Genomic DNA, 13,935 nt, shown 5'->3' with positions numbered 1-13,935 from the left:
GTTATGGACAGGTGGAAGCCAAGATACTGAAAGTGGGTAACAATAGAGAGGGTAATACCGTTAAACTGGATGGATGATGGAGGTGTGTCTGAACCAGGGGCAGGTAGTAAGAGAATCCGAGTCTTACCTACATTCACCTCGAGGCCGAAGTGTGCGTACGAATCTGCGTAGGTGTTCAGGATCTCCTGTAGGTCACATTCAGTGTGAGCAACAAGGGTGAGGTCGTCTGCATACTGAAGTTCAGTAATAGAATCTGCTGACACCTTTGTTCCTGCCTGAAATCGTCTTATGTTGAAAAGACTCTTCATCTGGTACTCGATGTCCACCCTGCCGGTTAAATTGGCACTGGCACGAGTAAGGAAGGCAACCCAAAAAATGGAAAGAGAGTTGGTGCCTGTAGACAGCCTTGTTTAACCCCTGTTTGGCTGGGGAAGAACTCAGACCGAGTGCCACTGTGCAGGACACTGCCGTTCATGCCATCGTGGGCTGGCCTCACAATGGCGATGAATTTGGGGGGGCAGCCAAAACGGCTGAGGGTCCACCAGAGGGTTTCCCTGTTGACCGAGTCGAAGGCCTTGGATAGGTTGATGAAAGCCATGTACAGGTCACGAAGCTGTTCTCTGCACTTTTCCTGTATCTGGCAGGCAACAAAGATCCTGTCAGTGGTGCCATGTGATGGTCTAAAGCCACTTGTGATTCTGGGAGGAAGTTTTCCCTCTCGGGAAGAAGTCTGCTTAGGAGGACTCACGCAATAATCTTGCCAGATACGGACAGCAACGAGATCCCATGGTAGTTGCCACAGTCTGACCGGTCTCCCTTGTTCTTATAAATATTGACGATGGAGGCGTCTTTAAGAACTTGGGAGGAATTTCCTCCTTTTCCCATATATTCTCCAGGAAAGAGTGGAGACAGCTGGTAAGTAGAGGTCCTCCTGCTTTTTACACCTCGGCTGGTATTCCATTAGGCCCTGAGGCTTTGTTATTTTTCATGTTTGATGGCAGTAGCTACCTCATCCAGGGATAGAGGATAGCTGAGGTGGGTCAGCTTTGGATGCTGAGGGAACTGCCGGGTAGTCAGGACATCTACATCAGTGTTTGGTTGAGCAGTGAATGATGGTGCTTTTTCCAGAGCTGAAGGAGGACTTCATTGTTTTTAATTATGGCGTTACCGTCGGATGAGCAAAGGGGGGCTGCGCCACGAGTGATTGGTCCATACAATGTTTTAGTGGGATTGTGAAGTTCCCGCTGGGCCACAGCTTTCTTCTTGTGGAAGGTATCGGCTTTGGTCCGAGACTGAGGGTTGTTCTGCCAGTCAGTTAAAGCAGCATGTTTATCATTGATGAGTACATTGATTGCCGGATCATTTTCATCAAACCAGTCCTGGTGTATTCTTTCGATCTGGCCGAGGGTCTCTCTGCAGGTTTTTGTCATGACAGTGTTGAGAATATCCCATTCGGCACTGGGATTTAAGTTGTTTGTTGTTGGGGTGTTTATCAGCCCACGCTCGAGCTGCTCTCTGAAAGCATGTGCTACCACTGGATCCTCTAGCCGCTTAGTGTTAAAGCTTCTTCTGGAGGCTTGCTGCCTTCGCCATTTTGGGGCGACGTGAAGTGAGAGCCTGGCCCTGACACACCGATGATCAGTGTCGCAGTGGTCTGAGCCACACATGGCACGGGTGATGAGGACATCTCGGCGATCACTTCCTTTGACAATGATGTAGTCAATGAGATGCCAGTGTTTGGATCGTGGGTGTTGCCACGAACCCTTGAACTTGTCAGCCTGCCTAAACAAGCTATTGGTGATAGTGAGGTGTGCAGCACACTTGCTGAGGAGGAGTAGGCCGTTGGGATTACACTTGCCTAGTCCATTTTTCCCTATTGTTCCCTGCCAAATGTGAGCATCTCTGCCAACTCTGGCATTGAAGTCACCGAGGAGCACAACCTTATCTTCTCTGGGGATAGAGGTTAGCACTGTCATGGTCGGCGTAAAAGGCCTCCTTTATGTCGTCCTCTGCATCCAGTGTTGGGGCGTACGCACTGATGAAAATGGCATGACGTGAGTGATTCAGTGGGACTCGGAGCGTAATGAAGCGCTCGTTGATCCCAATAGGCATTTCAGTTAGCCTGTGTAGGATGCTTTGGCGGATGGCAAAGCCAGACCACCGTTCTGTGAGTTGACCCTTGTCTGGGAGCCGGGACTCACTAATGGCTTTGTCAATGTTATACCCACCCAGCTCTTTTGCCACAAGTTCGGTTCTTCTTTTAGGATGCTCATTTGTGCCAGTATCCCGAAGGGTCCTGACATTCCATGCAGCAACCATAGGAGGTTGTATAATTTGTTTTTGTTTGGATCTGTGATTTTGATTGTGTTTTCGACTGCATAAGGATGACCTTAATGGGTGCGGTTGCCCAGTCAGGTTTTTTTTTTTTAGGCAGGCTATGTTTAGGGCACCTTTTCTAGCCCCCTTCCCATGTGGGATGAGCAGAGTGGCTCCTCGAAAGGGCTGCTCGGTCGCACAGACATGACCGTGACCGGATTGCACTGCTGCCTAGATCCCAGTTCATAAACGACCATCTTATCTGTGCTACCCAAGTGCAGAGTTGTGACTAGAGACTCCCGACAGTCATCTCTGCCTGTCCCCGTCGCCACTCGTCCATCGCCATAGAACTTTTAGGGGAAGAGGGGTTTTGATGATGACGAGAGGTATGAGAGCTGGATGATGGCTGAGCGTGAGTTGATCTATGTGGTGAGGCAGGCTGCAACCACACATCTTGGCTCTCCCTTTTCCTGATCCCAGTGGTGGAAGTGTAGCAACGACTGGGGAGGGACAATACATGTATACACTGTACAGTACAACCAATTGCACGAGTTTCCACCATCCCCGTCGTTTACTTGATACACAAACGCAATATTTCAAGGACGTTCACAAGCAGCATATACATGCCGCCTCATACTCTCACCATTCTCGGGATTTTATGCTACTTGAGGAAGGTAGGAGGAGGAGGAAAACTATAGATGCCCCTTAGGAGGTGAGGGGCAGGGAAAGGGCAAGCACCCAAACCAGAATCCTTGACTCAAACCTGCCACCGGTGTTGTCTATGAATAAGGTCGCTTGTACAGGAGGGTGAAGTATACATAACGAGAAAAGTAAGTGAGTGAGTGAGTGAGTGAGTGAGTGAGTGAGTGAGTGAGTGAGTGAGTGAGTGAGAGTGTGTGTGTGTGTGTGTGTGTGTGTGTGTGTGTGTGTGTGTGTGTGTGTGGGTGTGTGTGTGTGTGTGTGTCTGTAAAACACATCAAAGGCTAGTTTTGTTGGCACTATACAGTACTGTATATAAAACACAAACAGTTTTCACGACTCCAAAAACTGATGTAATGATCCACTTCTAACACATCTCCTGTGCATATATATAGAAGCTGAAAAAACCATATCGTGATGAGTGTGGCCCGACAGCGGCCCCTCAAGCTTACAGTCAATGTGTGTATGTGGGGCCTGTGTGTATGTGGGGCCTGTATGTATGACGTCATTATCATTGACTTAACCTGCTGGGCTGTTGACAATACCTGCAGGACCTTCCAATACAAGGGCTGACAGTATACACGTACTACAAAATGTTTTATTTCCACACATAACACATCGAAATTTACAACACTAGCAGGTGAAAGAAGTAACAATGATAAAATTTATAAAACAGTTATAGCATCTTAGTTGTCAAGATGTGTGGCAGTGTGGTTATCAGTTGACACACACACACTCAAGAAAAAGATTAATCGACCACACCTGACACTTTCTACAAACAAGTAAAAAATTTAAAGGCGATGAATTACTCGAGAAACTGCTCTGTTGTACCGCTATCGGCCCTTGTGATCAGTTGATAACACCACCATACAACTTAAAGGTCTGGGTCTGGTTCCTTAATGGTAACACTGATAAGACAAAAGAGAAAAAAATTATCTTACTGTTTATGGACTTTGTGAGATCAATAATCAGACCACACAAGTTATTAATCAGTACAAAGTAATTCATACAATATATTGTTATGCCGAGGCATAATTTAGTACAGGGGTATTATAATTTTTGTGAACTAGGTGTTTTGATTATTTTCTATTCCAAGCAGCAGTTATTTTGGCAAGTTTTGGGAGATTTTCTTGTATATATTGATGTAAAATTTTCTAGAATGTATTGCATCACCTTTGCTATGATTTACTTGTGTATTGTAAGCCTTGATCATTCTAGAGCTTTCTGGGCGTATCTCGTTCTGACCTGCTACGCCTAGATGGCAATAGAATGCTCTAGACATCTGAAAAAGAGGCATATAAGCACATAGAGCTGCCTAGGAAGGAGTGATGTACAAGTATAGTGACAGCTCAAGATATTTGGCATTCAAGCATTGTGGAATTGTTGTGAGCGATATACTGTAAAGTGAAAAGACTAAGGAATTGTACACTGGTAGTGTGCTGACTGTATATATTCGAAGTGAGAAGCCCAGTTATGAAGACATACCCTGTGAACAGTTTTGTGAAGATTTAATGGTTATCAAAGAAGACTACAGTTCACAAGTGTGTTTCTGTGACCTGGTAGAAATCTACCTGGCAGTTGTTTTGTCTGTACACTGATACTGATCGTTGGGAAATCACCGGAGACTGGCAGGACAGCTAGTGGAAATTCGACAACACTTCTGATATATCTATTGCTTCTTTATATACGACCTGCCTGCTGGTAATAGTGGTAGACACTGGGAAACTGCAAAAGGGGGATAATATTGAAGTAAACAGCAATCACAGAATTCCAGAAATTCACTACACTCAATCGATAGAACTATTTTTTCTATGATCATTTTCTTATATTACACTTCCATCGCAAATTAATAATGAGGAAGTTATTGAATTTTAAAAACAATAAAATCAGAGCACCTGTTGCCCCTACGCTGTAACTCAAATTATGTGTTACGGTTGGGGCGCTTACCTCACCCTAAAGGCCAAAGGCTACACTCATCGAGTGATAAATCATTCTGAGAACTTCATCGACCCTGGAGACCACGACATATACACACAAGACATTGAATGCCTGTAGAAGAACGTTAAAAAGTGGGTAAAATGACCAGGCAATCGTCCCATATAGTGTACTGTACTTCACTCAGTATTTAGCGAGATATCTCTTCATAAAGAAATATACCGGGAATTTGCACCACGCCTTCTTCCAACAAGTTGCCCTCCTGTACCCTCCACAATCGTTGCAAGAACAGAGGAACCCATGACACATTCTGGTCTCTGACTCAGACTCCGACCCTGGCTCAGAATAAGGGGAAAAAATACTGTAACGGCTATTTATATTCTCGTGCAGGCTGACCACGCGACTCTGGGTTATTACAATGGGTTTGGGGGCAGAGCCCCCATCTAGTGGGTTAGGTAAGGTATAGTTTGGTTATACAGGGCGCCCCCCCCCCCCAAGTTTGCGGATTTTTACTATGCGGTTCTCAGTTATTCGAGGATGACACCCTGGATGTACCCAAGAATGTCTGTGGGTAGTTTTAAAGTTGCCGGCATTTTCACAGCTGGAACAAGGAGCCATTGGTTCTAGAGACAGTAATTTCCTTTACCTGTATTGTAAATATGTGTGTGTATGTAGACACACACAAAACACATACAAATAAATCATGATGGGAAAATACTCTCATAAATAATCAGAAACAATTTTATTAAAAATGCAACAGTCTACCCTCAAGTCCGTACTCTATTACAGCACTTTTTAATAAAGCAAGGACTTGAGGGTATACCGTCACATGTTTAATAAATTTGTTTCTGATTATTTGTGAGGGTATTTTCCAATTATTATTTATTTGTATGTGTTTTGTGTGTGTGTGTAGACATATATACAATAGTACAGGTAAACAAAATAATTGTCCTAAGGGCAAACACATAATGGGAATATACATTTCTTTGAACACAAGTAAAAATATAACCCCCCCCACCTCAGTCCGCAAACATTATTTGCGGCCATTTTGAGAACCTTACCCCTGCGAATTTTGGGGGCCCCCTGCATTGTATAAGTTAGCAATCACAGAGTACCGGGAATTCAGAACACGCAATCGATAAAACTATTATTTTTACTATTTTTTTGTAAATAAAATAATTTCTGTTGCGTATTGTGTTCCGATATTATCTTGTTGCGAATCGGATAATTTTGGAATTTGACTCTACCACAAATCACTCATTTTGGCTCTCCCCCACCCAGAACCCCGAATTCCCACGCTTTCCCCCCATTATTGTTTTAAATCCAAAACGAGTGATTCCAATAAAACCGAAAGTCAGATTTGAATCAATCGCATCAAAACCATCAGAAAAAAAAGTATCACATTCTTTGGTTGCTGTAATCTTCAATTTTACCGAATGGGGTTCGTAACATTATCCGCCGTATCATATTTTTTGTTACGTAAACAAGGTAGATACATAGACAAATGAACAATGTACTGTATACAAAAGAAGTGAAATGAGGAAATTAAAAAAGGGAAAACAACAAAGCATTAACAAGAAAAATGGCTTTATTATACAACATATTCACTAAACGGGAAGAAGAAATGAAAATTATAATATTTCAAGGATGAGTTACATGGTATTGAAAAAATAATAAGTTGTCAAAGTCACAACTGAAGAAAAATTTAACCTATCCGCACTAATTGACGAATTTATTTAATAGGAATTATATACACGTACAGTATATTTATTGTATTTTAAATGATAAACAAAGGGTAAAAATACTGAACTTATTTTTTTTTTTTTTTTTTTTCAGAAGTTGGGAGCAGTAACAGTACAGTAGCAGGTGGCTATGGGCAGTGTGGGCCAGCCACCAGCGGTGGTAGCAGGAGCCGCGGCAGGAGATAAGGAGGAAGTTACTGTGTACGTGAAGGCCGGAGTGGATGGCGAGAGGATGGGGGCGTGTCCTTTCTGCCAGAGAGTTTTCATGGTCCTCCTTATCAAGTCACAATATAACATCCTCAGATTCAAGGTGAGTGTATATTTCTATTATTATTGTTAGTATTATATATTTTAAATATTTATTTTTATTACTGTATCATCATTATTATTACTTTGCCTATACAGTAATCATTATGCAGTACTGTACTTAATATATCATTACAATTTGAGGTGTAGCTTAGGGGGCAGTGAAATTTTGCTCAAAGCTGCACTCTTCAGGCATTGTTCCTTATACATATCTAAGACTCCATGCCAAATTTGAAGCTGATATGTCGAGGTTTAGTCTGCCGCATTTTCTACTGAAATATTTAAATTTACCTACAGTACTAGCCAAACAGCCACTGTGGCGGTGCAATGTTCTGTTCAGTGTTTATCAACCAAAAAAATATTGAGGAAAGGTTGAGAAAATTGTACAGTAGAGGAATTGAACTAAATAAGAACAAGAATGTAGGCAAAAAAGCTGCATTTCAGGTAGAAATGAAAGAGTTGTTTGATATCTGTAGCTGTTATTGTCCCCTTGCCTCCTGTCAGGATGTGAGGTGCATAGTTAAGGAGTGTGACGGATATCACCTGGCATGTAATTGTGTTATAAAAGTTCCCAAACGTGAGGTGCAGTTTCTCCTTGACCAGCGAGGTGATAGGAAGATGAAGATTGCAGGGGTTGACATGAAAGTGACGAAGATGTGGGACAGAGTGACGGCAAGAGAGAAGCATGATGCGGACAGAGTTAGGAGACAGCTTGAGCAAAAACATAGATATCTGGTAGCTGGAGATATTCCTTATGTTGAGGATAATTCAGATGATTCAAGAGATATTCCTCTCGTCAATACTGATGCTGATTTTGTCCCTGATCCAAGGGCTCTGACAGACACCAGTTCACAGAACCGGACAAGACTCCCTACACTGGCTGCCGCTTGTGACCGATACTTGATTAGTGATTATGCTGGAGCTGCCATTGCTACTGCCACCTTAACTGACTATGGCATTATCACAAAGGATGACAAGAGTCAGGTTATTGGACCACATAAGCTGCGGGATGCGAGACAAAAATACCGATTTAAGAGGCAAGAAATTGAGATGGCTAGTTTAGATAATTTGACGTCACTCTATTTTGATGGTAAGAAGACCGCCACTCGTGTGATGATAAAGAATGAGAAGACCGAGAAATGGAGTTCGAGGATGATGGTGAAAGATCATTATGTCATCATGGTTGAGCCTGGCAATGAATATCTCACACATGTGACTCCCAAGACTGGACACGGAAAGCAGATTGCCAAAACTATTCACGAGTTTCTGGTGGAGAAAAATCTAACCCAGCAGCCCATTGTGTGTGTTGGTTGTGATGGAACCAATGTAAATGTAGGATCAGAAAATGGAGTCATTCATCATCTTGAAATGTTACTTGGTCACCCGCTCCATTATTTCATATGTCAGCTTCACGGAAATGAGCTGCCTTTCCGCGCAGTTTTTTATCACTATGATGGTAAACCAAGTGGTCCTGAGCATTGGCGTGGTCCCATTGGAAAGCAGATCAAGGAGTCTTTGTCTGAGCTTCCAGTTGTCGCCTTCCAGCCAGTCAGTTTCCCTGATTTCCCTGTGTTTAATGATGAAGTGGAGAAAGATCTGTCCTGGGATCAGAAATACCTGTATAGGATTTGTAAAGGAGTTATCACAGGTGTTGTTGAAGATGACTTGGCTGCTATTGAGCCAGGTCCTCCCTGTGTGTCAAGGTGGAACACCTTATGGAGTAGAATCCTCAGGCTGTATGTAGCAACATCAAGACCCAGCCATGAGTTGAAAAGAATTGTCATTACAATAATAAAGTTCAGTGCTCCAATGTGGTTTTACATCAAGATACACCCTTACGTAACACACGGCTCAAGGAACGTATTCCAGTCCCTGCTATATATGAAACACCTGAATAGTGAGGAGGAGACGATAGTGAAGAAGGCTGTCCAGAGAAATGCATACTTCGCCCACACAGATCAACTTCTTCTTGGTATGTGTGCAGATGAGGACATGACTGTTAGAGAAAAAGCTGTCTCAATGATAAGAAAAATTAGAGAGGAGAATCAGCAAAAGGAAGAATGCACTGGCAGATCTGAAGAGGAGGAGGAAGATTCTGATGCTGCTGTTGACGAGAATTTGTTAAACTATACTGATGAGGAGGGTAAAGATGGAGATGGGAATGAGGATGTGCCTCCTGTAGTCAACATGAGAAAGGTGGTGACTCCGAAACTAAAGTGGCAAGCAAAAAACTATCATTCCATGATTAACTGGAGGAATGAACTCAAGACTGAGCCTCCTTACATTGCTTCTCTGTCAAATCTACAGGTTAATGACATTCTTGAGACACCATTAGTGGTGCCCAAGTGGCCAAACAGCACTCAGGCGGTCGAGAGAGGCATAAAAGTGATGACTGAAGCTTGCACTGAAGTGACGGGATACGAATCGAGAGATGGATATATTAGGCAAAGATTATTGTCTAGGAAAATGATGCCAAGGTTCCGCACAAAAAAGAATTTCAATATGAACTTGTAATGATTTTCTATACGGTGTACCTGTAAAATAACATGTGAATTAAATCGATGTCACCCATGTAAAATTTATCATTATCCTGGAAAACATTAAATGACACCTAATTTTTGGTATACACTAAAAGTTGACAAAAAGTCGTTCGCGATGCGGCAGGGTAAGTATGCATGAAATGGCATGAAATTTTGCACAGGTGTTTGTTACAGCCATACAAACGATGCCTGAAAAGTGCAGCCTGCAACTCAAATAAAAGTGTTTTTTCCCTGCCCCCTAGTGTAGCTACACTTGCCGCTTGTTCTCAAGGTTGTTGATTTGTGCCCAGTGCTCCCCCAGGTAACCCAGCTGTGAACTGGTACCCGACTTAAGATGGGGGAAAAGAAGATGACACAGTACAGTGCTACATTGCCTAAACTTAATATTCACTGAGCTGTATGCAATCTGCTCTCAACCGATTTTTTTACATTTTCTTCATTATTATTGTTATTCTCATACTTAATCATTATCATCTATGTACTTTTTTACTATTATACAGTATTTTCCACACTACTGTACTGCTTCATAATGTACTGTATTTTTAATATCTAGTCAATCAGAAACTCTATTCTCTAAATTAAATTTATATACACTCATTGTTTTTCAGGTAATTACAGTAAATCCAGCCAAGCCTCCACCAGAATTTAAAGCCCTGGGCCTCAAGCATGTTCCAGCTCTTATTCACGGTGATGATGGTTATGACGCATTGGACGATATCATTCAGTACCTCGACACCAAGTAAGTTCTACATGTACAGTACAGGTACTTCAAATCTCGTATATAAACATGAGTGACCAATAATTGATTACAGGCTGCAGTGGAGGTGAACCTAAATAACAGACCCATATGCACACTGCAAATAGTCAATGGACAGACAATCAACGGTTTTCAAAGCAATAAATCCAGTAAGAATATAATTAATTCAGAAGGTTAGGGACCAGCCACCTCCCAAAAACTCCCATCTACCCTTGATATATCTCAGTCATTCAGATTGTCAAGCAGAAAAAAAAGCAGACATATACTGTATACAGTATAAAGCAAGCATATTAAGAATTAATTAAAGAATGTAAGCATAAACTGAGACTGTTATTCACAAGTGTTGAGTCGTCATTCCTCCCTCGAGGGGAGAAAAAAGATAAGAGAAGAAAGGGAGAAAAAAGAAGAGTAAGAAGAGAGATATTAACAATATACACACTGTAGAGTCATGAGAATTCACAACATACAAATTTGCATACTAATGGCAAGAACTTGCACCACATCACCGGACCAAACTTAAAAGTACTCTGCCGTTTCTCTTCCAAATGTTGGATCAATGGGCTAGTAAGCTAAACATGCGGGGTAGCTATTTCCCAAATATATAATCGTCAGTTATGCAAAGCGATGGTTAAGGGAACGTTTATGGGGTATACCTGTTCAGTGATGAAGGCTGGTTATGAAGTTCTCGTCTGTTAGGACTGGCATTCATAGAGCTAACTGACTCGGCTAAATATCCATATCTTAAAATAATAGGTTAAACCATTCACTATTATTCTCATATGGCAACTTGTGATGTAATAGTCAGCATGCTCGCCTCGCAAGCGAGCGGACCCAGGTTCGATCCCCGCACATGATGAAACTATGGGCAAGTTTCTTTACGCCATTTGCCTCTGTCTACCCAGCAGTAATTGGGAACCTGGATGTTAATCGATTTGCGGATCGTGTTCCGGGGTAATGGTTAGCCAGTGCAGTTGGCGAGTTGTCCGGTCTTTTCGGACTATTCCTTGACACTGGGTCATGTAAGTTAACTCAGGGTGTGGTTGTTGTGTTGGCAACAGCTTCTACACCTTAAAGAAATTCACACCTAGGTGGCCCTTGAACTGGCCATCCTCGTTACACGAGGGGCAACCATGATTATGATATGGTTATTATATTCTTGTATCTATTGCTAAATTGCTATGAAATTTCCTGAATTTCGTAAAAAGTTGATTGTATTCCTGTTATAACTCATGTTTACCTTACTGGCATTACCAAACAGCTACAATACATACACAGTAGCATTATCTTTTACTTATAACTTCACCATTTATCAGTTTACTGTCCTAGCCATTCAGGCAGTTGGTCTGGACTTTGTCATGACCTTTATTGTCCAGTGTTAGAAAAAACCTACAATGTTTGGTCGGGTCACATTGGATAGCTAATGCACATCCTGCCTCTGTCAAATGCTGAGGATTGCACTCAGGACACAATGATGAGAGATACACACATTACAGCTATACGTACCACCAACATCCAGGGCTTCTAAACAACGAGGAACAATATGCCTACCTAGGTAATTGAGTGCACAAATTTGCTTCAAAAGTCTCAGGTTCCAGTATACAGCATGGTCAAAATATATTCACCCCATATCATTCTTACAGAAAATATTTTTATTGTACTAAATTTAACAGGTTTCCCGGAGGTGGTCTGGAGTACAACAACCCAGACGCCGACCTCGCCACCAAGGACTTCTTCTCAAAGTTCTGTTTCTACATTAAGGCGGTCAACCAAGATCCTTCAAAACTCGACCAAGCACTACAAAAACTCAATCATTTCTTGGAAAAATGTACTTCCATCACAAATGGCCTTACCAATGGTGACACCAATCATGAGGTAAATGTTTTGATTTAACCTTTTCCTGGTACGGTACTGTACAGGCATCAGGTAACTTTCACCAGTATTATATGTACAGTCTGGAAAGTCAGATAAAATACAGTACAGTATGCAAAGGGAGCTGACAGCATTATTCCTACAGCAATTTGAGCACAAAATTACTTCATCTATTCTTGTACAGTATTTGTCCTATTTATGCTATTAAAAATGCTCTTATCGGTAAATACTATGTATAAATAAAAAAATATTCTTAAGCTTATTAAATATAATCTATACAGTGGCCCTTCATAGGCATTGATGTAATCACATTAATGCTGTATATTAAGGTGTACAGTATTTTTTTTATAGATTCATGGAAGTAATCTGGGACAGAAAATGGCACAAAACCATTAACTAGTGTTTGTATATTCTGAAGCTGAATGTCATATTAAGTTTAATTAAAATCAGTCATGTTGCTTCAGTTAAAGTTTCACTGTAACTATGCACACATGTATCTACACTTATGAAGATATAATGCACACAGGCAGATGTGTACATATTGTACTATATGTCTACACACAAGATATTTCACAGGAAGTAAAAAAGGGAGACCAAGAAATGATTATAAGTTGTATCAGCAAAGGTTGGCCAAAAAGTTCTCCGACAGCTAACCCAGACAACAAACGCGGGAAAATGGCCATAAAATGACGAAGTTGATGATAATGATGTGCGAGTGACTGAGTAAACACTTTCTCAGTAAAGACCGGTTCAGCATTCACACAGCTGGCTAATGACATTCTCTGCTGACAGAATGGAGATGAAGATGACCACCTTCATGAGGACTCCATACAGTACATGTGCAGCGACCATCTAACACACCTGGACTGTGAGGTCCTCCCAAAACTGCAGCATCTTCGAGTAGCTTCTAAAGCTCTTAAAGATTATGATATTCCCACCTACCTACGAGGCTTCTGGAGGTGAGTGACCTTTTACTGTGTTTCACCTCTTTTAGCTACATCCAGCCAAGACTAAGTCAAGACTAGATTATATTTTATATACAGACATTTTTATTATTTCCATGAACAAACTACTGTATCAGTCTTCTGAATTTCAAAAGTTCACTTTTCATCATAAGAAATGCATACCATATAGTACTGTACTATATATACAAGGTATACAGTACAATTATTGGAAGCCAGCCATTCATTCAAATTATTCAAAACCACAAATAATGGATTAATGTTTTAAAGTAAGCCACAAAGCAATTCCTCTGGTAATTTCAGAATAATCCCCCCTTGTGTAAATACTGCATATCCTTAATATTGTACTGCACAAAAATGGTGCTTGACAAATGAAGGATTGCTCCAGAATTCTCATTTTATGACCAAGATCTTGTCAAGACTACTGTATTGGATGTGCATAAACCTCCACACTGTTGGTGGCTGGTGAATTACTCAAGCCTTCCAGATGAAACTTAAGAGCCTTTAAAAAGGAATCTTGGAAACACTATGGCCTGTCTGTCATAAGATGTGTGGTAAATGAGTAACTTATCCTATCCCAGAGACAAAGACAATCATGAAAACCAATGAGAGACAGTTTGTGTATAATGTCGGCTATACTGTACACAAATGCCAAATTTGGCAGCAGCTGAGACTAAAACAAAGGTCAGCCGACTCCCCTTGAATAACTCAAGCACAAAAAACCTGGGAAGTGACAAGTCATAAAGCCAGACAGAACCACAGTACAGTGCAGTATATGGCAATTACAGTACCTGTACAAGTATTACTTA

At 41.5% G+C, this 13,935-nt stretch overlaps 2 protein-coding genes across 5 annotated transcripts in view; one reads left to right on the top strand and one right to left on the bottom strand.

The window, feature by feature from the left end:
• LOC121872752 (transcription initiation factor TFIID subunit 10-like) overlaps positions 1 to 13,935 on the bottom strand; it is a 164,318-nt gene that overhangs the window by 134,760 nt on the left and 15,623 nt on the right. The window lies entirely within an intron of this gene.
• The window catches only part of LOC121872751 (chloride intracellular channel exl-1-like), a 48,732-nt gene that overhangs the window by 34,195 nt on the left and 602 nt on the right, over positions 1 to 13,935 (top strand). For all 4 annotated transcript variants that reach the window (XM_042375798.1, XM_042375800.1, XM_042375799.1 and 1 more), the window contains exons 2-5: positions 6,787 to 7,002; positions 10,147 to 10,277; positions 11,966 to 12,167; positions 12,957 to 13,123. In XM_042375798.1, the coding sequence (XP_042231732.1) occupies positions 6,823 to 7,002; positions 10,147 to 10,277; positions 11,966 to 12,167; positions 12,957 to 13,123 (680 nt within the window). In that variant the 5' untranslated portion in view covers positions 6,787 to 6,822. The remainder of the gene's footprint in view (positions 1 to 6,786; positions 7,003 to 10,146; positions 10,278 to 11,965; positions 12,168 to 12,956; positions 13,124 to 13,935) is intronic.

The sequence above is a fragment of the Homarus americanus genome, unplaced genomic scaffold (assembly GCF_018991925.1).
Source record: "Homarus americanus isolate GMGI-L3 unplaced genomic scaffold, GMGI_Hamer_2.0 scaffold39155, whole genome shotgun sequence".
Lineage (NCBI taxonomy): Eukaryota > Metazoa > Arthropoda > Malacostraca > Decapoda > Nephropidae > Homarus > Homarus americanus.
Note: the sequence above shows the minus strand (reverse complement) of the source record. Positions and strands in the feature narration are given on the sequence as shown.